General features: G+C 59.8%; 2 protein-coding genes and 1 long non-coding RNA gene across 18 annotated transcripts in view; 2 read left to right on the plus strand and 1 right to left on the minus strand.

The window, feature by feature from the left end:
- The first annotated feature begins 1,678 nt into the window (after positions 1-1,678).
- Positions 1,679-3,789, plus strand: LRRC10B (leucine rich repeat containing 10B). Its single transcript, XM_027577980.2, has one exon. It carries the CDS (start codon positions 1,774-1,776, stop codon positions 2,650-2,652), a length of 879 nt encoding a protein of 292 aa, XP_027433781.1. The 5' UTR covers positions 1,679-1,773; the 3' UTR covers positions 2,653-3,789.
- A 668-nt stretch (positions 3,790-4,457) lies between these two features.
- LOC118356078 lies at positions 4,458-8,938 on the plus strand. The gene is made up of 4 exons (XR_004819417.1): positions 4,458-4,515; positions 4,646-4,745; positions 8,575-8,610; positions 8,813-8,938. It is a non-coding gene; the product is annotated as an uncharacterized LOC118356078 (long non-coding RNA).
- SYT7 (synaptotagmin 7) overlaps positions 6,265-23,481 on the minus strand; it is a 63,119-nt gene continuing 45,902 nt past the window's right edge. For 14 of the 16 annotated variants that reach the window (XM_035722830.1, XM_035722828.1, XM_035722826.1 and 11 more), the window contains 6 exons: positions 22,711-22,846; positions 18,150-18,420; positions 14,711-14,880; positions 14,106-14,220; positions 13,359-13,558; positions 8,766-11,212 (listed from right to left, as the gene is read on the minus strand). In XM_035722830.1, the coding sequence (XP_035578723.1) occupies positions 11,108-11,212; positions 13,359-13,558; positions 14,106-14,220; positions 14,711-14,880; positions 18,150-18,420; positions 22,711-22,846 (997 nt within the window). In that variant the 3' untranslated portion in view covers positions 8,766-11,107. Of the gene's footprint in view, positions 7,105-7,154; positions 7,172-8,765; positions 11,213-13,358; positions 13,559-14,105; positions 14,221-14,710; positions 14,881-18,149; positions 18,421-22,710; positions 22,847-23,481 lie in introns of those variants that run through there. The other 2 variants (XR_004819415.1, XR_004819416.1) reach the window with 2 other exon arrangements.

Below are 23,481 nucleotides of genomic sequence, written 5' to 3' on the forward strand. Positions count from 1 at the left end.
AACTGTACACTTACAATCTCAGCATTTCATGGTATGTAAAGTTTGTTTCCATTTAAAAAATGTTAGAAGTTTTCACTGAATACCTACTACGTGCTAGACATGGTGCTGCAGCGAAGGAGATAAACTTGTCTGCCGCGGGAGGTGACATTCCAGCTTCCATGCTCTCCTGGCATTGGCCACTGGTCTCTGCCCCTGGGCTGGCCTCCCTCTCTGCCTGCGGTGGGGATGGGGGTGGGGGTGGGTCAAAGGTCAGGGTGCTGCAGGGGACAGGGTCAGTTACATGGGCACACCAGCCAGGCTCAAGGGGAGGCAGGATGGAGGAGGCATCGAGCCTGCAGAGGCCGCTGCCTGGATGTAACTTCTACTGGTTGTGGTGACCTTAAGCAGGTTTCCTAATCCCTCTCAGGCCACTTTCCTCATCTTTCACATGGGACTAACGATGCTTTCCTTGTAGCTTTGGCAGGAGAGTTAGCGCCTCCGGGGTGAGAAAATTCGTTGTTTCTATAGGTTAGTGCGGTACATGATTAAGAGCACAAATCCCAGCCGCTCACCAGCGCGGTGACCTTGGGCAAGTCACCCAGCTCAAGTGAAACCCCTCAGAGCCTCAGTTTCTCCGCCTTTAACTTTGGGGTAATGAGGGTACCAACCTCAGACGTGTTGCAAGGATTCAGTGCAATGCTCTTAGTATAGCGCTGGGCACGTGGCGGGCTCGGAGGAAACGGGAGCGGGTGTTTCTGCCACGTGCTCTGGCAGGAGGGCTCTGAATGGGAGGGAAGGAGGCAGGGGCACACAGCTGTTGGTGGGAGCATGCGCAAGAGAGTTACAGAATGACAGTGGTCATCCTTGGTGGTGCTCAAAGGGGCTCACGTGTCCCAGTCCTCTGCCCACCGCAGCCACACGCAGACCTCGAACGCAGCTGGAGGGACAAGGCAGGAGACTGGAGCGTGAGCGCACTAACGAGGAACCTGTTGGCAGCGGGGCCGGGGGATTGGGGCGGGGCACAAAGTCTCCGATGTGACCCACCCTGAAAAGGGCCGGAAAGGAACACCGCTCCGAGTTACTATCCTAAAGTGAGAAGGGGTGCAAGCCGTTGGCGACGAAGAGCCGGCATTGACCGCGCCCCTCAGTCCCTCCCCGAGAGCCACTCGGCCAGAGTCCCGGGTCGCGCTCCGGGTTTCCTAGGTCCTCGGTTCCTTCTAACTTGCTGCTCCGAGTCTACACAACCTCTCGCCAAACAGCTCGTCGTGCTAGAGGTGTAGACAGCGTCGGACGTCGTGTCGGTCTTGGCGCAGTGCCCGGCCTTCCGGGCGCGGACCTTGGGTTGCCTCGGCGTGCGCCGGCTCCCGGGGCGGGTCGCCTGGGCCGGCGGGGGGCGGGCCCGGGCGCTGGGACCCCGCTCCGGTGGCACCTCGGCCCCGCCCCGCCCCGCCCCCCCCTCCGCCTCATTGGCAGCCGCACACGCGTCGGGGGTTGCCAGGGCGACGGGTCGCGGAGCCGCAAGTCAGCGAGAAGCCGAGCCAGTCGGCCTCCGGTGGAGGGAGCGGGGGAGGCCGGAGGGCGGGCGGCGCAGCGCGGCGGCGGGGGCCCCGAGAGGGCGCCTCCTCCCCGGGCCGGCCCGGCCCCCCTCCCGGCGCAGGGACAGGCCGGGGCGGGGGGCCCCGGAGCCGGCGCGGCCTCGGCCCCGTCGGGGAGACCCGGGGGCGGCCAGGGCGGGGCGATGCCGGGAGGCGGCGGCGGCGGCGGCGGCAGCGGCCCGGGCCGGGGCCCGTGACCATGGGCATCGCCGAGTCCACGCCGGACGAGCTGCCGTCGGACGCGGAGGAGCAGCTGCGCAGCGGCGAGCAGCAGCTGGAGCTGAGCGGGAGGCGGCTGCGGCGGCTGCCCAGCGCCGTGTGCGCGCTGAGCCGCCTGCAGAAGCTCTACGTGAGCGGCACCGGGCTGCGCGAGCTGCCCGAGGAGATCGAGGAACTGCGCGAGCTGCGCATCCTGGCGCTCGACTTCAACAAACTCGAGCGCCTGCCCGACGGCCTGTGTCGCCTGCCGCGCCTCACGCGCCTCTACCTGGGCGGCAACCGGCTGCTGGCGCTGCCCGCGGACTTCGCGCAGCTGCAGAGCCTGCGCTGCCTCTGGATCGAGGGCAACTTCCTGCGGCGCTTCCCGCGGCCGCTGCTGCGCCTAGTGGCGCTGCAGTCGCTGCAGATGGGCGACAACCGGCTGCGCGCGCTGCCCGCCGAGCTGCCGCGCATGACGGGCCTGCGCGGCCTGTGGCTCTACGGCAACCGCTTCGAGGAGTTCCCGCCCGCGCTGCTGCGCATGGGCCGCCTGCACATCCTCGACCTGGACCGCAACCGCCTGGGCGGCTTCCCCGACCTGCACCCGCTGCGCGCCCTGCGCGTCTTCTCCTACGACCACAACCCGGTCACTGGGCCCCCGCGCGTCGCCGACACCGTCTTCCTCGTGGGCGAGGGCGCCGTCGAGCGCATGGCCGAGCGCGACGGGCCCACGCCCCGGCCGCCGCCCCGGCGCCCAGCTCGGGCCTTTGAGGATGAGGAGGAAGAAGACCTACTCATAGGGGGCGGTGGCCCCCGGGCTCTGGGGCCCCCCGGGGGCAGCCTCCCCGCCCTGGAAGCCGCTCCAGGACTGGGCACCTGAGCCTATGCTCTGGGTGATGGACTTGGGCCATTCTGGGAGGAGGGGCTCTGGGAAGGTCTGTGGGAACGGTGGACCCCTACCTTGGGGCAGTGGAGGGGCCACTTGGGGCGAGCTGTAGGGACAGGCAGGCCTGGGCGTCATCTTCACATACGGTTGGTAAGCAGCCTACCACCTGGCTGGTCTCTGGGCAGCCCTCAGACGGAGAAGTCCCGGCTCGTCTAGTCCCCTCTGGCTCTGGCCCCTCTGATAGCGTCACTGACAGCACAGTGGGGATGCTGGCTTCCTCCTGGCGCCGTGTCCGTGCTCTCCCCAGAATCACCCCCGCTGGCTGAGTCTGGATGCCCAGGGTGCCACACCAGCCCTCCTCCTCCTGGAGTTTGGATCTCCCAGACCCACCCTTCCCGGTGCAGGAGCAGCTACCTCTGAGGTGGACCGCATGCCCATGTGAGCCCAAACTGTCCTTGGAGGAGGGCCTGGGCCAAGCGCCAGTGCCCAGGACAGAAGTGGGAAAGTGGGATTGGGGCCCTAACACCGAAGCTGCCCTTGCCCCTCCACTGGGGCTCATCGCACATACCTCCCTTCCCAGGCCCCCTAAAACTTGCATGGGGGAGGGGGCGCTTAGAAGGCAGGGTCTCCACCCCTGCCTTTGATTCTGTTCTGTTCTCTTGTGCCTGGAATCTCGCTGGGAGCAGAGCGCTCTCTCCCCCTTCCCCACAGCCTGAGCCTTCCAGCTGTCAAGTTTGAAAAGAAGCCACTGTGCCTCTAGGGCCTCCTGCGCGGAGGAGAGAGGCTCTCTGCCCTGGGAGGCTGTTCCAGAGCCTCTCCCACTGCCTGCACTCTCCATTCCCTTAAATGGGCACAGTCGGGGTGGCTGGCACGGCGTGGGGCATGGGACAAGCACTGTGTGCCTCCACTCCGTCACCAGGGACAGCCTCAGGGGGTGAGGAGTGGGGTGTCGTTCTGCAATTCCCAGGGCCAGATCTTTCCCATCCAAGCAATAACGGAAGGAGGGGGCCAGGGCTGGGGACACTCAGGGACACTGTCAGGGGCAGGGGCCCCACGTGGTAGTGTTTTCTTTAGGAAGAAAAAAAAAAAAAAACTGGCCGTAAACATAAATTATATTTCTTGGAGAAAGAATGTGCGTTTCCCACATGCCTGTTTATTTATAAGCCCTGGGAGCACCGGGTCCCATGGCTGTGGGGAACCTGGGCTCCCTGTGGCACTGCCGTCTTGCCCGTGTGCACCAGCTCTGCGTCAGGCAGGCCATGGCCAACAGTTGTGTCCTGCCTGGGGACCAAGCGCCTGTCCTCAGTTACATTTGGCTTTGGCTGCTCGAGGCTGGCCTCCTGTCTCGCTCTCCCTCACTCTGCCCGCCAGGCACCCCCCCCCCCAACTCCCTTCCCTGTTCTTTCCAGCTTGCTTCGAAGGTTCCCAGCTCTTAATATAATCTGAATCTCCCTCAAGCTGGGCTGACCTTTCTCTCTTCTTTCACTGGTACTCAGCCCCCTCTCTCGCCTCCTCTCCATGTGTCTATTCTTCCCTCCTTCCATATCCCTCACTCCGTTTTCCTTTTTCTTAGTCTCTCCCTCTTTATCTCTTTTTTACTCAGTTATGGTATTACTTTCTCCCCTCATTGTTCTGGGGGAAAAAAAAAAGAAAGTTTTAAAGAAAACATCATAAAGCCTCAAGCCTAGAGGCCCATCTCCTCATGAGAAGATGCTGCCGGGCCACCATGACCATGGCAACAGGGCTGATGTCATACAAGGCCCAAAGGTCAGGTCTGGCCCAGCAGCTCTGTTGGTCACCGGACTGGGCCTGGGTTAGAGGGGGCTTGGGCTGGCTCTGGGAGCAGGCGGCTTGCAAGTGAGAGAGAAGGCCTCGAAGGGACAGAAGGAGCGGGTGGGTGGGGCAGACTGGAGGCTGCTGCCTGCTCCAGGAGGATGAGGGGGTCTGGGGCTCAGCTGCAGACCTTTTCCCTCCTGGGACTCTTCAGGTGCCCCTGCTCCCCTGGCTGGAGCTCCGTCAGGGTCAGTGGACCTTCCTGGGGTCTGGGAACTTGGCGGAAGGAATCTGAGATCTCAAGAACACTCGAGGTAGGAACTGCACGCAGCTGGCCAGAGACTGTCCTCTTGCTCCGTGACTCAGACCATGGCATAGAGGAAATAACCCCAGGGCCGGGCTCAGAAGGCGTGGGTTCCAGTCCCAGTTCTGCTATTGGCCAAGTCACTTGGAGCACGTCGTGGTCCCTTGGGCCTCGGTTTCCCCATCTGCACACACGATGTTGGGTTCATTTACGTGTGATGCTACAGCTCAGAACGTCATGCAGCCTGATGTTTCTCTATCTCCCTTCATGCAAATCTTAGACACAGGGGAAGTCAGGGTGCGGGAGGAGCCACGTCACCCTGGAATAATGCTGGCCCCCATAGCCCAGATTTCCTTCCTCTCGCTGGTGTGTTTCCTTGTACCTCTTCCCCTGCTGCACCTGCCTGAGAACTCTAGGTGAGGCAAAGTTCCCAGGCATACCCCCGGGGCCATGTCCAGGCCCAGAGGGCCCCCTGCCTTTCTGCACTGTCAAACGTGGCTCCCTCGTCCTTGGCCACTCACTAGCCAAGCAGGGGCTGCCAAGGCTGAGCTTCTCTCCAGGGAGAGGAAGCACCTGTCGGGGCCCAGTTCCTGGCTTTGCTACTTGCTTGCTCCACTACCAGAAGCCAGTTCCTCTCGGGAAATGAGACAGCTTGGTTAAAGTGGGCGCTAACTCCTGGCTTGAGAGCACTATCGAGTGTCTGCGTCTCCATCTGGAAATGGAGAGATCAGGGTGGGAGGGGGGCCGTTGCCAAGGACAGCTGGGCATCACAGATCCCCTCAGTGCTGAAGAGAGCACAGCATTGGGAATCCTAGTTCACCCCCCACTCAACTGCCTGAGACTTCTCATTTGGCCTTGGGGGAGCAGGGGGAAGGGGAAAAGACTTTTGGAGGGGCATCTGTAACGGTGGCCATGTGTGCAGCGGCCCGGCTGGTGCGGGGCAGTCAGCGGTGGGCGGGCCTCGGGGGAGCATGGTGGGGTAGCTCTGCAAGAACTGTATGCGTGCCCAGGGGTCAGGGACCAGAGCTGGAGGGCAGGCAGTGGTGACCGTGATGACAAACAAGCAGAGGCAGTGGCAGGGCTAGGAACAGGTCCAGGGAGGGAAGGGACTTGCTCATCCAAGGGGTTCAGGCCGCCTAACCCAGGGCTAAATCCACACCATAGGAGACCCCCTCTGTCCTAAGCTGATGGTCAGGTCTCCGTGTGGAATGGGTGGGAACTTGCCCTCTCCTGGAGCCTCCCCGTAGCCAGACCTGGCCAGCAGAGCGGCAGAGACGTGTGTGTGTGTGTGTGTGTGTGTGTGTGTGTGTGTGTGTGTGTGTGTGTATGTGTGTCCTTTCTGAGCTTTGTTACAGTCATCCCCTGCTTCCCACTCATTCTCTGGGGCTTGGGAGAGCAGAACACGGTGCTTGGGAACTGGGGGCCCTGCGCAGACCCGCCTCCTGCCTCCAATGCCACCACACTGCCTTGCTCAGCCACCTGTCCCAAAGCTTCCTTAAGACAGACACCCAGGCACTCTTGTTCTGAGGATGGACATTTATTAGCACACCCGGGTGTGCCACATGGAACATGTATTCAGACAGGGGTCCCTGCCCAGGGGGGCTTACAATCTAAACAAGACACAACACACGCACACATACACACACACGCAGGACACAGACGCAGGGAGTGGGGCATCTTCAAGGGACACGGATGGCCAGGGGAGCCGTGGGCTGGGGCGCACAGTGTGTTCAGGCATCGTCCTTCCGTTGTCTTTGTGGGGGAAGGAGTGGAGAGCAGGACGTGGCCCAGGACGGCCTTCGGGAAAGCAGTAGCGTCCAGGAGGGACTTGCGTGAGGAAGAGCACACCAGAGGACAGGGGTCCCAGGCACAGGGAGAGATGGGCAAATCTCTTGGTGAAGGCATGGATACTGGGAGAGCCAACAAGGTGAAGGCGGGCAAACCAGGCAAAAAGTCCAGGAGGAGCCCCGGAGCCCCGCGCGAGGAGCTGCTGCGTCTGCCAGGTTGTGAGGGGTCCTGCTTTCGGGCCCAGCTTTCCAGAGAGATCCTGAACAGAAGTTCTGGCAAGGCATGCTCTTCAGGCTACTTACCTGACCTTAGGGCTCCCTCCAATCTCTGGGACAGAGATCAGAAGCCAAAAGAAGAAAACCACCTTTTAACGGGACATTGAAGCTGAGTTGGAAGAGATTCGTGGTGGGGAAGGGGACAGGGCAGGCAGCTTTAGGTGGGGGTTCTTGGTGCAGCGCAGGGAAGCAGTTGCCCACCCCAGGTGCTGGGGAGCAGGGGTGCGGTGGCCCTCTTCACTCTGGAGCGGGGCAAGGCCAGTAGGTGGACACATGGTAACAGAGGCGCACTTGTTCCTTTTGTGTCTGCAAAAGATGTAGCACCTTCCTTCTAAAGTAGCCTGAGAGCTGCCAGGCCTCGGCTTCCCCTAGGCTGTGTGGGGAGGGAAGGGAATGGGCTGGGATGGTTATTGCTCTTTTGTGAACTAAGGACACTGGTCCCGGGGAAGGAAGTAACTTGCCCGGGGACCACAGCGGCTGGAGAAGGAAGACACTGGGCCCCAGCTTCCTCAGACTGGGACTGGCCATGGCCTCTTCTGAGTTGGAAAGACTCTTCTAATCCTAAAGGATTAAACCGGGAAAGGGTGGAGAGAAGCCAAAGATCCAGCCAACAGATCTGGAACTCTTTCCTGGTCCCCGCAAGGACCGGGAAGGAGACGCTGGTCCAAAACCACGACGGGCCAGTCAACATTCAGGGGGTGGTAGGCAAGGTGGAGGGTCTTGCTTTGGATTGTCTGACCTGCCTTGGAGGGTGGTGACGGTCCCCTGGGAACTGAAGGAGGTAATGCTGGACTGGGTGAGCTAGAGGGTCTCAAGGAGACTCCGCTCCCGACAAGCCTCGCTTCAGGCCCGATCAGGAAATATGGCTGCTCTCCTGTTTCCTGGGCAGCTGGTGGGTTCATACTCTAGATCTGAGGAGGGGCTGGAAGCTCAGGGAAGGCCTCCTCACCAGTGAAGCCAAATCCCAAAGGTGATAAAGGGAGACTCAGTCCCAGGCTCCCCATTCCCCTCGCCCCACTGCCTCTTCCCCCGGGAGGTGAGGTAGGGCTGGGACCCACGGAGGAAACAGCCGAGGCCCTACTTTGTCATGATCCTTTATTGATCAGAACGAGCCCTGCCACAAAAAGCAGGGCCCATTCCCACAAAAATATGATTTTGCAAAGAGGAAATCTTGCTGGCTTAGAGGGTGCGTGTGGTGGAAAAATTTTGTATGGTTCTTTTTCCTTTTTTTCTTTTTTTTCTTCAGTTATCTCTTCATTTCTCTTTGCTGCAATTTTTTTTTCTTGCGATAGTGGGTTTCTGTCTCTCTTTTTTTCTTTTTTTAGAATAAAACACTTGCACTCAAGGACTCCAACACAATACAAACAGCGGCCACCAACCCCACCCCTGGGGCCCCAGCTGGGCTGGGGGCTCTGGGGGCCTCCTTGGCTTTTTTGTGGCTGTTTTCCTTGTCCCTTCCCTGGCGTCTGGCGCCAGTGGGCAGGTGCGGGGTGCTGTGGCAGGTGGAATTTGTCAGCAGTTACGTAGGGAGATGGTCACAAGAAAGGATACCTGAACAAGATAACAACTAAGTCTAGGGCACCCACAAAGACGGCAGATGACGCTCATGAAGGGACCTGGGACACGGTGGAGAAGAGACAGATGGGCCCAGGCCAGCCTCGGCTATCCTTGGAGACGCTGCAGGGAGAGGGGCAGGTGGGCCTTGCTTTCAGGCTACAGTAATAATACTTTGCTCCCGGGTAAGCACCTTCACAGTCCTCCTGCCTCAACCCCCAGGTCTGGTGACGGCGGCCTCACAACCTCCCCTATGAGGTAGGTGAAGTATTATTACCATCATTTTACAGATGGGGAAACTGAGGCCCCGGGAGTGTGGGTGATCTGCCCAAGGTCCTGGGATGGTGGCAGGGCTTCTGTGCCCTTCCCCCCCATCCTCAAGTTCCCCCATTCCCTGTTCTCCTCTAGCCCTAGCCCACCCCCGCCCTCACCGCATACCACCCGTCTCCTCCTGTACCAGCCCACCGGGCCCTTGGCCCACCACCTGTCGCCCCTCCGCGGCCTCCCGGCGGCGGCGTCTCTGGGGCTTGGAAAACCCAGGCAGGTTTCACTGGTTCACCAGTTTGCCTGGGTGGGTCAGGTTGGGAACAGACTCCGCCCGAAGATGCTCTCTGCATGTGATTGGCTAAGAGCCCCGTCGGCGGGGCTCGGAAAAAAGAGATGCAGTTGCCCCGCCCACTCGTTGCAGGTTGGTTCAATCCCTCCCCCCAGGGCTGCGCAACAGGCAGGGAGCCATGGGGGCGGGGCTGGCACCGCGTGGTGGAGGGGCACAGGATCTGAGGGAGGTATGGAGGAGGACAGATCCCTCGCCTTGCAAGGCTTCCCACAAAACCCTCTGATCCCTTCCACACAGCCTTCGGAGTTGCTGCCTTCCCGTCCCGCTGGGGGGTCTGGTCCCCAGCCCGCCCAGTAAAGACCCCGCGGTTGGGGCAGGCCCCCATTTTAAGCAAAGCTACAATACAGAAAAATTGGGATTTACAAGGAATGTGGGTGACTATTTGCTTTACAAGAGCACTCTTCAATCTACGAAATGATTCACCTACGCTGTATGATATTCCTCCAGATCCTTAGGGGGAGGGAATGGGGGCAGGGGTGTGAATTTCAGTGTAATACATTTTGATACGGGCAGCTCAAGGGGCAGCCTACTGAAAGAAAATGGCTCCCAAGTTCCCATGCTTTTGCCGTGCTCTGTAAGTGGGGACCCTATCCAGAGTCCCCCCTTGGGGTCAAGCCCATCTCCGGGCAGAACTGTGGTCCCAGGCCGCGGCCACCGACGTGGTGTCTGGGCGCCACCTGGCGGCCTGTGCCGGAAGTGGCAGGCCCAGGCGGGCGGACCCCTGGACTTGAGACTGTTGCCCGCCGTCTTGTATCAATACCAGGACCCTCGTGGGGCTGAGCAGGCTTAAGCAGGGATCATCCCGGAATCTGCTGTCTCCAAGGGGAGGCCAGTTTTAGTCTCTGCAGCAGCCGAGGCAGAGAAGCCCTGACTTCTCTGTGTGGGGCAACCTCAAAACTTGTAGAATCTGGACTTCTGCCTGCTTCGTCTGCCTGAACTGAGAGGGGCAGAAGGAGCTGCTCTGAGGGACTGGGAGCAGTGGGGAAAGAAGGCTGGGCCAGAGACTCGGGCCCCCGAATGGAAGGGAGGGAGGGAGGGAGGGAAGGGAAGGGAAGGGAAGGTCTGCGAGAGCTCGGGGGATGGAGGGGTGGCAGAGGGCTGCACAGACAGGGAAGGAATCTGGGAAGCATGGAGAATTTTGCCAACTTGGCTGGGATCTGAGATCTGGGAAGGCTGAGGGTGTCTGGGCGAGGGTGTTAGGGAAGAGAGCTAGTGGGGGCTTGGGACCCCTGAGAAGGAGAGGAGGGGGTCCTGGTGGAATGTGATACACGCAGTAGGTGCCTAAAAGCTGTGAAATGATGTTCAAGAGGTGAAATTGCTCGGCAAGGCGCAGAGAGGGGCAGCGGGTGGGGGCGGCGGGAGCAGCCAAGTTCTCGGGCCTCTTCCCCCGCCCCACATTTCACTTCTCACCCCTCACCGGCCTCTCCTTGCCCATCCCCTGCTCTGTGCATTGACCTCTCTTGGCCTCCTACCCTGCCTCACTTTATGAAAGCCTGCCTTCTTTGCACGGCTGGCCCCAGGCGGACAGGGGAAGCGTGCCCCCACCCCCGTACACACACACACGCGCACACACGGTGGATGCGACACCAAGTACATGGGCTGTGGCTCCAGGACCCTGGAGCAGGCTATATACTATCCTTGGCATTCAGGGCCCAGCCGGCACCTGAAACTGCCCTGGGACGGGCCTCTCCTGGCCAGGCCGGGGCCAAACGCCTCGGCCTCCCCTCTCCTGGGCCCACATTGGGAGCTGGGGAGAGGGCAGCTTCTCTCCACTCCAGGCACTGCCTGAAAGAAAACGGGGGACTGTGCCCACCTGGCGGGTCTCTGGAGGGATCTGCCCGTCTGCCTGTCTGGACTTCACGCTCTCCCCCACTTCTTTAGTATCAGCAAGTCAGGAAGGAAAGGGGCAAAGCAGGAAAATGGCTCCCAGAGCCCCTCCCCCAGAGCTGGACCAGTGGAGGATGAGGCTGGTACTTCCTAGAAACGGCGCCCAACTGACTCCTGGGACCCCTCCCTGGCCAAGCCCTCAGGGTCCTCCCCTCACCTATGGCGGGGGGCCAGGCCGGGCATTGTGCATAAAGTGGTGAGGGCATGATGGGGACCCGGGCCCTCAGCCCCCTGGGCCTCCCGTGGCCACACTTAGGCCTTCAGCTGGTGCCACTGGGCCACCGGCTGCCGGGGACGGGCAATCATGTCCTTCCAGTGCTTCACCTCCCCAGGCCCGCTCTTCCAGGACAGGTAGATCTGGGGAGAAAGGGAAGAGCACAGTCTCAGTGACACTCTCGGAGGCATTGTCCCCTGCCCCCACCAGGGGGTGACGCTCCAGCTCCTCACTGGCACCCTAAGATCATGATCACGGGGACCAGGGGGCCTCCGCCTACAGTGACAGCCTACCCTCAGAGGCTCCCTCCTTCCTCCCCGCCAGCCTGACCTATTTTCCTTGCTGTGCCTCCCTCTGGGTGCCTGGGCACGCCTGGCCCTTCCCAATTAGACTCCTGACCTGTTTTGCGGTGGGGGTGGAGGCGGTTGGCCCCATGCCCTTCCCTGCCCTGTTGGCCACTGTCTGCCTCTTCTCACTGTCCATTGCTCCCACCTCCTTGCCACTTACAGCACACCAGGCACTGAGGTCAAGGCCTTAAACATACAGGTCACCGAATCCTTACCCGTGAGGCAGGTATATGATCCCCATTTTACAGATGGAGAAACGAAGGTGCAGAGAGCAGAGACTCACCCAGAGTCATGGAATTAATAAGTAGTACAGAGGAATTTACATCTAGGCCTTTCTGGCTCTGGACTACCGGCCCCACCCAGCTGGCTTCTGTCTTAGGGGCTTCGCAGCCTCGCGGAGCTGTGTGCATGGTCCCCCAGCTGACCCCAACCTTGTGACTGGAGGCTGGTTAGAAGCCTAGGGCTCCCTAAGGGACCCAGGCCAAAGTGAGAACCAATCCTCCTCCACCTTGGCTCAGTCAACAGAAGGTAGGATGGGTTTCAGAAGGAGCTATACTTGGTTATCTCAAGAACACCCAACTCCAAAAGGCTAAGCTTCCAAAGAGCTTCGAAGTAGATATGGTTACTTGGCCTGAGCTGATCAAGGCGGGGGCTCAGCAGGCTGCAGGCCTGCTCGGAACACAGGGTCCCGCTAGGGTATGGGTGTCACTGCCCTGAGGAATGGTGCCACCTGTGACCACAGGTTGGCCGGGCATGTTTCCGGGGCCTTGCTTTGAGGTCAGCTGCTTCCCTTAGCCCCAGTAGCTAAGTTCTCCATCCCTGTCTGAAAGGAGCCTCCATCTTGGCCTTCTTCCCCATGGGGGTCCGGGTCACTCCTCGTTTACCCCATACAGGGCCGTGCCCCAGGTGACGCATATTTTTTCCTCACGTGCTCCTGGCATCTGCCCTTCCCCTCCACCTGCCCTCATCCCTGGCTTCCTGCACTGCTCCTGGTCAAAGCTCCATGCCCCAATGGACAAACATGCCCATAATAGGAATGCTTCAAAAATAACTTTTATTATAATGGCAGGTAACACATACATTCTAAGCACTGTACCAAGCATTTCACCCATGTTGTCTTATTTAATCTCAGCACACTGTGAGGTTAGGACTGTCTTACTTTCATTGTGGAAATGAAATGGGGCTCAGATAGGTCATGGCTGTCAAGATGGGGGCTGGGCCCAGGCAATCTGATTCCCAAGCCCAAACTCTCAACACTAAACCATAAACGAACATGGGGATAAGACATTTCAAAGTACAGAAACTGAAGGGTTTATGTCACAGAATGACATCCTAGAAAAACTCAAGGCCAGGCACATGGATTTTTTTTGATGAGCCTATGATGAGGAGAGGTCACTTTCTACAAGGGGAACATCCACAGATCGCAGGCAATTCTCATACCACCCTGTGAAAGCTAGAAGGTTGGTACTATTGGGTCTGTTTTATAAATGGGGACACTGGACATCAGAGAGACAAGTGGCTTGTCCAAGGTCATACAGCTATTTAGCAGCAGATGAGGTGGGAACCGAAGCCAGGTCTTTGGACCCGCGGTCCGACTGCGGGTCTTGACACTGCCCCACAGAGCTCACCCTCTGAAGATGGGACCTGGGTGACATTGCTCTGAGGTCCTCACCCTGCCTGAGGATCCTGTCCAGAAAACTCCCTTTTGGGGACCCAAGCCACGTCCTTCTTCCACTTCCTCGTTTCCCTGCTCTTCTAGTGGCCTGTCCTGAGCTGATCAACCCACAGTAGGACACTTAGGGAAGATTTTGTCCTATCCCCTCATTTTTAGATGAAAGGGAAGCCCAGAGAGGGGAAGGGACTGGCCCAGCCCTGAGCTCAACCACCGCCTCTGCTGCTTCTTGCGAGGACAGGTGTGTCACCCCACCCGCCAGGCGCCTACCTTGCCAATAACGTCGTTGCGGCTAAGCTTGTCCTTGTCCATGACAGTGATAATGATGGTCGTCTCCCTCAGCTTCTCCGTGGGGATATCAAAGGCAAAAGACTCATTGAAGATGGGGTTCAGGTTCCTCTTCATCGTCACTGTCTTCTTCTTCTCCACCCGCTTGTCTTTGTACATCAGCCACACCTTCACGTAGGGGTCTGGGGGACGGGTAGACGAGAGGTCAGAGAGACCGGGTGGGGGCTCCCTAGGATCCCCTTCCCTCTCCAGGAGTAGCAGCCGGGGCAGGAGGGGCTGTATGCTTTCCCCAGATGGTGAGGAAAGCCCCAAGCAACGAGAGGGATCTGGGGGACCAGTGGATGGACAGACTGGAAGGGACCTTGGCCATTAACCTAGTGCCCTATTATGAACAAGGAAACTGAGACGCGCAGAGGCCAGGTCTTGCCCGAGGCCACAGACGACAGGTGTTTGAGCTGGTGCTGGAGCCCAGGTCTCCCACCACAGAGCTCCCCTTCTCCTTGATTCTGGTCAGGACAGAGTCCAAGATGATACAGACCCTAAGGGTGCTCCAAAGGGGGTCCCCCTAGGGCTCTAGGGCATCGGAGTTGAGACCAGAGGTGGGGGTGAGAGGGTCAGGGGTGAGTGCCACAGCTCAGACCCTGCTCTCCACATCCAGCATGACCATCATGTCCTCAGAACCTCCCCGGTCCATCCACCCTCACCCTCTGTGTTGAGAATCCCCAGAACCTGATGTGCCCCCGATGTCCATGGCTTTGAGGTTCCGGGCTTTGATGATGTTCACGATGATGGAGTTGGCAGAGGGGTTGTAGCAGAGAGACAAGAGCAGCTCCCCTCGGCTCCCCTGGGAGGGAAAGGTTGCGGGTGAGCCTGGGCTGTGGGGAAGGGTGTCCCCGCCCCTCACTTGCCTTGGCTCCCCTGGGAGGGAGAACAGGAGCGGTGTGGGGACGAGGGGACAGGGGACAGTTAGAGAACTCTCCGGCTGGCCCCACTGCCCCAGGTCCCTCCCTGTCCTGGCCCGGGTGCTCACCCACCCCCATCTGTCACTTCTGTCACACCTGGTGTCTCCTCACCCAGCAGTTCTGTGCACTGCCCCCCGTGGGCCCCCTCCTCCCTACACAGGTGCCAGGTCCTTTACCACAGCTCAGGCAGCTCCCCCCAGGGGCCAAGCTCCGGTGCTGAGACCAAGGGTGGGAACTCTGCACCCTGGGTGCCCGTTTGCGCCTTCCCCACCACCCTCCTGACATCACCAAGGTTGCAGGGGGACTAGGACCCGATCTGCCGGCCCTGACCTGCCAGCTCCCCAAGCCAGGGGCCCACAAGTGGGGCCTTACACTCCCATCGCTGCATGGCTTCAGATCCTTCCAGAAGGTCTGCATCTGGGTCAGGTCCACCTTGTTGAGAGGGATGGACACTTCCCCAATGGGGTCATTGCGGCTGAACCGGTCATAGTCCAGGACCTGGAGGTAGAGGATCCTCTGCACCACCTTCTCGTAGGGGAAACCTGGTGGACAGACAGCACGGGTGAAGAGTGGGACAGGGGGGCCACACGGGGCCTGAGCAGGGCGACGCTCCAGGGCACAAAGTCCCTGTGCCCTGTGCCCACCTGCTGCCACCCCACTGAGGTATGGCGTGCAACAGCTGAATTCAGACCTTCCTGAAGCATCCTGTCACCATCACTCTTGTCCCTCTTGACAACTCCGCAAGGTGGACGGCATCTTGTACATTTTACAGACGAGGAGACAGAGCCTTGGATGGCTTACATTACCTGCCCGCAGTCTCCCAGCTACTAAAGAGCAGAACTGGGACCATTTATGCACTCCTGTGTCACGCGTCTGTCTTGGTGGCTGGGCAGGGGCCCCTCTCTCCCCGGGCAGCCCTGCCAATGCCCATCATCCCGGGACAAGCCTGGACAAGTGGCACTGTCCGAGCCGGCCTCTGCCTCCAGAAAGCCAGCCCCAGGAGGCCTCGGGCGGAGGGGAGTGGCAAAGACACAGAAACAGGAGTGAACGCGTGTCCTCGGATGCTGCACTTCTCCCTCCAGTGATCAGCCTGTCCTTCACTGTTCCCCAACAGATCCCGAAGCTGTCCTTCTCCACGGCCACCTCCCTCATCCCAGCTGCTGGTACATTCTGCCTAGACAGTCACCAGAGTTTCCAAACCTCCCTCCCTGCTTGCGCACTTTCTCCTGCCGTCCATCGTCAACACAGCAGAGTGATCCCTTAAAAATAGAAATCCCATCACAACACTCTCCTGCTTAAAGCCTTTCAGTGGCTCCCAGCGCACTTAGAGTAAAAGCTGCGCGCCCTGACTTGGCTTCGAGTCCCTCAGTACAACCTGGCCCGCTGTCCGTTCCCGGCCTCTGTGGCAAGCACTCTCCGCTCAATGACGGGCTCCAGCCACACCAGCTTCCTTCTCTGAGTTCTAGTACCCGGTGTCTCCTGCCTAGAGGTGCCTCCACCACCTGCCCTGGCCGAGACAGGTCTCGGCTTTCCCCCCTGACATCCCAGATGGCGTTGGGTCCCCTGTTCTAGATTCCAGCACTTTCTTTTCACATCACGCACCACGGGCTGTACCAGAGACTCAGCTGTTTCCTTGGGCCTGACTCCCACCAGGCTAGGATTTTTCAGGAGGCACTCTCTGCCCTCACCCATGAGATTCCAGCATCCAGCAGTTTCTGGCACGTAGTAGGCACTCGGTAAATATTTGTTTAAGTGAATCAATACTTGTAAAGATGAATAAATGGCAGTCAAATGGCCTAATGGAGCGGCAAGAGTGTGTTGGGGGGGAGCGGGTGAGGAGGCTTCAGGGGGAGCCAGGGGAGGGAGCCTGAGGAAGGGCTGAAGCTGGAGTCATTGGGCCTGGGGAGGCTTGGTCTCCTCTGAGGAAAGACCGGCCTGGGAGGCACAGGGGGTGCAGGTCAGCCTGGAGGTCTGAGGTGGTGAGATCCTGAACCACGGTGTGAGCAGGAAGGAGAGAGGACACCCGACGCCTTAGCCTGGCTGGTGGAGAAGATGTGGGGAGAGGAAGAGCTCTGGAGGACTCTAGCACTTTCAGCCAGACGCTAGCAGCAGAACTGCTTCTGACGGGAGCAGGTGTGCTGGAAGAGGAAGTCCTGTGTTCCCCAAACTCCCAGCCCTTGAATTCCGTCAGGGCTTCCTCCTCCCTCCAAAGGGGGCTACATCTTGCTCATCTCGGGAGTCCCCGGGGACCTGCCCAGTTGACCTTTGGCATTGATTCAGGTGAATGGTTCTGGAAATGTTGGAGGCTCCAAGAGGTCCCCACATCAGAGGCAGCTCTCTTCAGCCGCAGAGGAGGTAGTTTTTTATTTAGCAAACACCTATTCATCCATCAGAACTCATCCTGAATGGCCCCTATTCTGGGAAATGTTTTCCAGCACCAACGAGGGGAGCAGAGAGTGGGTTCCCACAGCATCTGCCACGCAGAGTATGGCTTGGTTGTCTACACACCTATGTCCTCCACTAGATCAGGAATGCCTTGAGGGCCAAATGGTGCCCCCGACTTTTCTGCACCGCCCCCCCGCCCCAGTCCCCAGGACAGCGCCCAATCCATAGTTGGTGCTGGATAAACGTCTGCCCAAGAGACCAGGGGATTGAAGCTCTGCCCATAAATCTCGCCCCACCAGCTGGCCTCATACTCCTCCAGAGCGCTGAGCCTCTCCCATGTCTAAACTGGCCACCACGCTGAACTGGGAAGGAGAAGGGTCCTCCCGTCCCCCGACAAGCACCCACTAGCTCACCCTCAACGATCCATCTGAGGTGAGCTCGCTGTCACCTTGCAGAAGGGGTGGGGTGTCAAACGGCTGGGACACCAGGTGGGGAAGATCCCCTGGGGTGCACACTGAAAATTCTGGAGCACCGAGGCAGCTGGTGGTGGGAGGGATTTATTCTCACTGGCTGAACGTGTCAGGAAAGGATAAGGGCTTCTCTAAGCGGAGTCCAGGCACCAAAAGGGCCCGGGACAAAAATGGCTCCCTGAACACAGCCCAGCTTCCTGGTTACCTTGGCGCCTCAGAGGTAAGAGACAAAGACGGCCTTCATAGGGGGTCTGCAGGAGAGAGGAAGGGCATCTGCCTCAGCGGCCTCTAGGAGCCAGGAGCATGGTTCAGAGCTGCTGTTGCCATGCGTCTGGATGTGGGGCAGGGGTGCGGGAGGAAGGGCTCAGAGAACGGGAACAGAGGGTGTGTCTTCAACAAACTGGTGTAAAGGGTTTTCTGGGTGTTATAAGGGCTTTCACAATTCGCTGATTTGTTTCGTCCTTGTATTACCATCCGTGTTTTACAGATGCAGAAACCACGACCCAGAGACGTTCAGGGACTTGCCTTGGTCACAAAGCCAGAGGGGGCGGAGCTGGGTTTCCAACAGCCGCCTGGGCCAGAGCCTGTACTCTGGGCCACTACACTACTCCCGGGGTCCCCCTCTGGGTCCTGGCCCGCCTCCCTCCCCGCCCGGCTGCCCCCCTCAGGACGAGTCCCGCGTCTGAGCTGAGACCCCAGGCGCCGGGTCCGGGCTGGGCTCCTCGGCCTCCGGTTCTGCTCCGCCACCGGCGGGCCCTGTCACCTGACCGCAGCTAGACACGAAACGCCTCAGGTTGGCTGGCCTGAGACACGTGCCCGTGTGGGCGAGCGCGCACATCGGTGCACATGTACATGCGTGCACATCGGCGCGTACATGCGCCCCTGGGTGGGGGGCATGGGGGAGGGGAAGGCGGGATTCGGGGTGGGGGTGGGGGCGGGGGCGGCACCGGCCTCACCTTCGAAGAGGAAGGTCTCGTTCCAGTGGGGGTTCAGGTTCTTCCGCTTCACCTTGGTCTCCAGCTTGTGCTTCTTGTCTGGCAGCAGGTAGATCTTGACGAAGGGGTCGCTGGTGCCGCTGAAGTCCTTGGCGGGCAGCTCCTGGGCCTTCATGATCTTCACGGTGAGCGTGGACTCCTGGAAGTTGTAGCCGACACTGAACTGGATCCGGCCCAGGTTCTCCCGGCTGCAGCCCTCGTGGGCCTCCTCCTCTTCGGAGCCTGGGGAGAGCTGGGGGCGGGGGGGGGGGGGAAGGCGGGCAGGGTTGGGGAGGGTTCTGCTTCCGCCCCCTCCACCCCGGGGGGGCCCCCACCACAGCCCAGCACAGTTATGAAGCCTCCCTGGGCCTGAAGAGCTTGCTTTCCCTCTGGTCACCATGTGGGGCTGGCTGCGACCCGTCGCACTCACATTCACACTTGGGTGAGGACGGTCAGGTCACACGGGAGGGGCAGAGCCAGGACAGCCCCTGTCCCCCGAAACCTCAGAGCAGTGTGCACCCTACTCCCCAGTCTCCCCTGGAAGCCCTGGGTCTGCCCACTGCCCCTGCCCCGAGCTCCCCTCCCACGGTCCCACCTTCCACAGCCCAGCGGGGCCCACTGTGAAATGCACCAGCACAAAAGCCCCAGATGAGGGAGATTGTTCGCATTTCAAAAGAGTTTACCAGGATATTTCTTTGGAAAGGGATTCTCTGGGGTTGAGGATGATGTGATTTACAAAATGAGAGAGGCGAGTTTTCAGCAGCAACATCTAATTTGTGTAAGGCATAGATCCACGTCGGGATGCTAAAAATACAGGTTCCCAGGCCCCATCCCAAGAGATGGGCCTGACTGGTTGGGGCTGGAGAGGGCCTGGGCAGCAGAGTTGTTTAGAAAGCACCTCAGCTCACTCTACAGCACACCCACCCCAGGGCTGAGGACCACCAGGAGGAAGGGCCCCGCCTGCATTCAGCCCGCATGTCCCAGGGGCTGGCCCTTGGGCCAGCCCAGCAAGGGACATACACATGGAGGGTGGTGTGGGTGTCCCCCTCCCATGCTGACTTTGAAAAACTAGGGGGAGTTAATTTGGGGGAGGGTCTCCCAGGCAAGTCTCAGCCGTGGCTGCTCATGGGAACCTGGGGACATTTCCTGGCTGCCTGGGTCCCAGCCCAGACCCAGGGGTCCAAGTGGCCCAGGCATCCCTCTCTCTGAAAGCTCCTCAGGTGACAGGATGAGAGCCCGAGTTGGGACTTGTGGTACCGCATTTAGGACGAAACTGCTGGCCCAGTTTGTCTCCCCACTTCCCCTACAGGAGACTTCCCTGTGCCCCCTCCTTCCTCCTGGGAAGCGGCCCCAAGCTCTGAAATACTACGTACGTAGTACAGATAATAAGAATATATATAGTGTGCACCTACCATGGCGGAAGACTCTTACATCACCTTCTTACTGAATCCTGCCAACAGCTGGGCGAGGCAGTTACCACCACTCCCTAGCTGAGGAGACTGGCTCAGAGAGGTTAAGTCACACAGCCAAGATTGCACAGCGTTATGGATCCTCTCTGACTTGAGAGCCCACTCTTTCCACCAAAGCAGGCTCGCATCCCAGGGCAATTTTGAGACATCCCCCCAAGCCAGTGAGAACTCACCTGCCCCAGGTGAGAAGATTCAAATCACACTAAGAACAGTAACCACCAGGCCTGGCCTCACCCTGTGCCCTGCGCTTTGCGCTCATCGACTCCCTCCGACATCTGGATGAGGCAGGCACTACCATGTACCAGTTGGGTTTCAAGGAGAGAGAGGTGATTAGCTTGCCTCCAGTCACCCGTGAGGCAGTGGTGAGTTGAAACTTGAGGCCAGGTCAGTGCCCAGCTATCACGGGTGTCCCTCTGGCCCCCTCTCACTCCGACACTCAGATCCAGCATCTGGGGCTTCATCAGCCACACCCTAGTCCTGCCTGGAGCTGGAAGGGGGTGGGGGCTGAGCTACCTTCCCTGCTCTTCCTCACAGTGGAAGAGGGTGCCTCCGGCTCCTACCCCTTGGCCCGATCCAGGCAACCCTGCAAGCTCCCCTCCAGGCCCACAGACAATGTGGCTTCCCGACCCAGGGAAGTTTTCCCGCGCTCCTGCCCATTGCTGGTACCAGCCTTACTCCCTGTGCATCTTAGATTCTGCACCTGCAGAACGGAACCATAAGATCCATCTTGCGAGGTTCCTGGGATGGTGTAAATGGGCTCAGGTCCCTCGGCAGCCTGGCCCCTGCCAGTGCTGGCCCTGGGACCAGGAGCCTGGGGCATGCATGAGTAGGCAGTGCCAGCAAAGACCACTTGCCCCTCCTGTTCCTTCTGTAGTTTGGGTGGAGTCCCTGGTGACTGGAGCCCAGGTGACCCCAGCCCCGTCTGAGGTCCCTCTGGTCACTTGGCTCTTGGTTCCCAAACCCGGTGGTCTGGGGGTGAGAGGCCTGTTCCCAGCTGTGCCTGTTCCCAGCTTTCCCAAACCACAGTCCCAAGCTCTAATTAACCAGCCGGGGCAGCTTGAGGAGCTGTTTCCATGGCAACCAGACTGGCCACCCCTACCAGGGCCCCAGGGGAGGCGCGGCGGGAGCCCCTGCTCCAGTAGAAGCAAGCATCAAAAAGCATGCCAGGGCTGGGGTGACTCAGATGGGGGTGTGGCCTGGCCTCCTCTCTGACCCCTTTCCCTCGGTCCCTTCCTCTGGCCAGCTGTGGGCGCCTGACTCCTGACCCCCAGCTTCTGAGAGCCTGGGTCCTGCTTGTCTTCCTCAACACCGTTAATGACAATGACCCAGCTTTGGCCTAGGGCTGGGCAATTAGACCTCGCCTGCCCACCTCTGAGCTTCCGCTGAGCCCTGGGCCCGAGCCCTGAGCCCGTGAGTGGGCCCTGAGGCCTACACTTCCTTCCTCTCCCTGAGGCTGTCAGTTCCTCCCTGGGGGCAGCAAACGGCCCGCAAGCTGGCTGGGAATGGACTGCTCCTTCTTGGAACCTAACTACCAGGAAGCTGTAACCAATTAAGAGGCTGGGCAGGGAGGGAGAGCAGGCTGTGGCTGGCCCATCCAGAGGACGGTGTGGCTGGGCCCACCTATGTGGGTGAGGGAGATGACGAGAGGGCCGCAGAGGGCCAGGTGTGCAGGGGCCTATGGTGGGGGTGGTGGGTAGAGGCCCAGGGGAGATCAGCTCTAGAACAGGGAAAATCTGATGCCCGAATCTGGATCCACGCAAGAGAAATGCAGATCCTAGGGCCCACCACAGGCCTGCTGACTGGGAATCTGCATTTTTAAAAAAAGTTTTATGTATCTAAGTCATCTCTATACTCAACATGGGGCTCGAACTCATGACCCCAAGATCAGGAGCTCTGGGCTCTTCCAACTGAAACCAGCCAGGCGCCCCGTGGGAATCCGCGTTTTAACGAGATCTCCCAGTGATTTGTGTGCATATTATAATTTGAGAAGCGCTGCGCTAGAAAGGGGCAGTGGGGGTGGATGGTTGGAGCTGGCTGGAGCCCTAACCGGCAGAAGGGTGGGGCCCGGGGGCTCTGGGGCCCCAGAGAGCGTGGCAGCTGTCATGCCAGGGCCTGGGCAAGGGAACTCTGAACTGAATGATGTCAGGACTGGCAAGGGCTGGAGAGCCCACAAACTCTCCCTCGATCTACAGGAGGGACTAGGGAGGGGACCCGGGTCCAGGGAGCAGAAATGACTTGTCCACGGTCATGTCCAGTAGGAACACAGCAGGCACCAGGTTCCCAACCTCATACTCTAAGCCTCCTTGGGACTTGTGAGCTGGCAAAGCTCTGACTGACGGCCGCCTGCAAACCGCTGGCTGCCCCATCACAAGGTCCTCGCCCTGGGGCCCCGGCCCTCCCCAGGTTCTTCCCTCAGCACAGGTGAGGTACAAGGCTGTGCCTCACTGCTACCACCAGGGGGTGAGACAGGAGCCTCAACCTCTCCCTTGGTGGAAACACCCCAGAACCATAGGGCTGGAAGCCCCGTGTGTGCACAGAAGGGTGTGCACAGAAGACTCTCGGCACAGCTGTTCCCTCCCAGGAATCAGGGCTGGGAGGGGCAGTTTCCTACTCTCCTTTTATCTTTGGGCCTCAGCTGGCCTCCAGCAATGGGGGTAAGGGGAGGTCCCTGAGAGAGGGACATGAGACTCGCCCCACTGGGAGCTCCACCTCAGACCTCCCCTCACTGGGACACCGCTCCGAGAGAGGGGACACATTCTGCCCCAAGCCTTTCCTCCTACAATCACAAAAATTCCTCCCACGAGTAGGGTTTCTTGGACCCCCACTCAACCCAGAAAGAGACTGGAGGAAGATGGGCATTCTTATTCTCACTGGACAAATAAGGAAACTGAGGCACAGAGAGCCTGTTCTGGGGAAAAAGCTGAGAAAAGAACCCAAGCCTTGCTCACTCAGTCCATGTTGGTTCCCCTTCCCGACTGGACAACCCCCACGCTGTCACCAACTGTCACACGTGTCCCGGCCCCGGCCTCCCAGTTCAGCTCCTGCCTGGGGCCCCGGCGTCCTGCCCTTCTCACCATGAGCATCTCACTGGTGAGGGAGTTGACGAGGTCCGAGACGGAGGAGCGTGGCTCAGTCCGGCGGTCAGACTCATCATGGGGTGTCTGGCCCGGCACTGGGGCTGTGTTCACTGCCTTCCCTCCTGCAGGCAACCTGGAGGTAGGGGGAATCCGAATGAGCGCGGGTCGGGAGGTGGGCTGGGCTGGGCACCTTGGCCGGGGTGGCGGCAGCACCTCCTCTGAGACCCAAGCAGCCACCCTCTCCTGCAGGCCAGCAGGAGCCGTGCTCTTGTCCACGGGGAGGCCTGGTTTTCACCTAGAGCAGCACTCGGGGCCCATCTCCCTCACCTTAGCATGATCCAGCTTGACTGCCCCTGTGGATGCTGTATTGGTGGGTACTTGCCCTCCTCCTGGTCCCCAGAGAATGCCCCGCCACCCAGTCACTGCCTGCGGGGTGGTCTTGGAGCGTGCCCACGGCCCCAGAGGCCCCGGGCACCCCTGCTCGCTCCAATCTGGCAGGGGAGGCTCCCCAGGTGGCATGTCCAGGTCACCCCTCTGCGTCATTACCCTCTGCAAACACGCCCAGGGTGCTAGCTCCCAGACGCCCCACCTGTGTTTGTTCAGCCTGAGAACACAGGCGCCCTTCAGACCCGAGACTGACCAGCGGAGGTCAGGACCACTGTCCACACAGCTCTGGCCAGTAGAACTTTCTACGATGGCAGCAGTGTTCTATGTCTGCGCCGTCCCTATGTGGCTACTAAAGCATTTGAAGTGGCCAGTGCGACTGAG

This window comes from Zalophus californianus, chromosome 11 (assembly GCF_009762305.2).
Source record: "Zalophus californianus isolate mZalCal1 chromosome 11, mZalCal1.pri.v2, whole genome shotgun sequence".
NCBI lineage: Eukaryota > Metazoa > Chordata > Mammalia > Carnivora > Otariidae > Zalophus > Zalophus californianus.